Below are 1,802 nucleotides of genomic sequence, written 5' to 3' on the forward strand. Positions count from 1 at the left end.
AGAGATACTTGACCAGCCCGCCAATGAGGGTGGCACCTAGTCCTCGTGAGCCCTTGGTACTCTACTTGTCTACCACACCCACTCCGCCAGCGCGGCCCTGGTGGCCCTTAGGGAGGAGCCCCAGGTCAAGGACCCGTCAAGTGGAGTCGCCAAGCCGGATGAGGCAGCTCAGCACCAGGGCGATGCTGCTGAGACAGCGGCTGCCCTGGCTAGTCATCAAGCCCTAGAAGCCGGGGACCCACAGGGAACACCTCAGCCCTCGGGAGCCAAAAACTCCGCCAGTATACTTCGTCAGCATAGTGCTACGCGATGTGAGAGCACGATACCCCATGCCTCAGAAGCCCTTGCTCATGCTCCTGGTGGCCTCGCGTAAGCTGCACCAGTACTTCCAGGGACACCCCATCAAGGTTGTCTCAGCTTACCCATTGGAGAGAGTGCTCAAGAGCCCCAATGCTGCGGGAAGGGTCGTCGAATGGAACATCGAGCTGCAAGCGTTTGACCTGGAGTTCAGCACAACCAGGGTCATCAAGGGGGCTGCGCTCGCCGACTTTGTGGTAGAATGGACCGACACCCCAGAGCCCCAAGCAGGCGAGAGCCGATCCATCTCACCGGGGGGTGAAGCGCCGGATGGCTGGGTCATGTACTTTGATGGCGCGTTCGCACGCCAGGGCGCGGGGGCTGGAGCTGTGCTCATCTCGCCCACTCAGGACAAACTTTACTATGTCGTCCATCTCTGCATCCAACAGGGCGAGAAGGTCTCGAACAACATCATAGAGTACGAGGTCTCATCGTCGGCCTCAAGGCTGCGGTGGACCTAGGGGTGAAACGCCTCACCATCAAGGGGACTCGTAGCTCCTCGTCAACTTATCCAACAAGGTGTACGAGCCAAGGGATGAGCACATGGAGGCATACCTTGCGGAGGTACACAAGATAGATAAGCAGTTCCTGGTTCTGGAGCTGCAGCATGTGCCTCGTGGCACCAACAAGGAGGCTAACGACATCGCCAAAAGAGCATCCAAGCGGCTACCCCAAGAGCCTGGCGTCTTCGAGGAGTGGCTCTACAAGCCGTCGGCAGCACCTCCGCCTGTGGAGCCGGCGTCACCTCAGGAGGAACTTCCCCAGCCACCAGCCTCAGGAACCCCCACCCGTGGCCCGACCTCAGGAGCACGCCTCCTCTTAGCGCTTGAGCCTCAGGAGGGGTGCTGGATCAAGGAGTTCAGAGCCTACCTGACGCAAGGCACATTGTCGGAGAAGGAGGAAGACGCGGAGCGTGTGGCCCGGTAGGCTACGGCGTACTGCATCCAGAACGGTGAGCTATACAGGAAGCAGCCAAATGATGTTTCTCTGCAATGCATTTCCAGGGAACAAGGGAAAGAGTTGCTGGCTGACATACATGGCGGGGACTGCGGGCACCACTCGTTGTCGCGCACCCTGGTTGGCAAGGCTTTCTGTAGCGGGTTCTACTGGCCCATGGCACTCAACGACGCGGTCGAGCTGGTGAAATCCTGCAAGGCCTACCAATTCCACGCCAAGCAGATTCACTAGCCGGCTCAGGGCCTCGAGACTATCCCACTCTCATGGCCATTCACGGTCTGGGGGCTGGATATCCTGGGCCCATTCCCTCGAGCGCCTGGAGGTTACCGCTACCTCTACGTCGCCATCGACAAATTCACAAAGTGGGCGGAAGTGGAAGCCGTCCGCACCATCCCAGCTGGATCAGCAGTCAAGTTCATCAAGGGCCTTGTAAGCCGATTTGGGGTCCTTAATCGCATCATCACCAACAACGGCTCACAGTTCACTAG

General features: G+C 59.0%; 1 protein-coding gene across 1 annotated transcript; it reads left to right on the top strand.

The window, feature by feature from the left end:
• The first annotated feature begins 900 nt into the window (after window positions 1-900).
• LOC147975854 (uncharacterized) lies at window positions 901-1,545 on the top strand. Its single transcript, XM_087520610.1, has 2 exons — window positions 901-1,280; window positions 1,362-1,545. The coding sequence occupies exons 1-2, from the start codon at window positions 901-903 to the stop codon at window positions 1,543-1,545; spliced, it is 564 nt and encodes a 187-aa protein (XP_087376736.1).
• The last annotated feature ends 257 nt before the right edge of the window (window positions 1,546-1,802 follow it).

Source organism: Triticum urartu, chromosome 4A (assembly GCF_056163025.1).
Source record: "Triticum urartu cultivar PI428250 chromosome 4A, HENAU_Tu73, whole genome shotgun sequence".
NCBI lineage: Eukaryota > Viridiplantae > Streptophyta > Magnoliopsida > Poales > Poaceae > Triticum > Triticum urartu.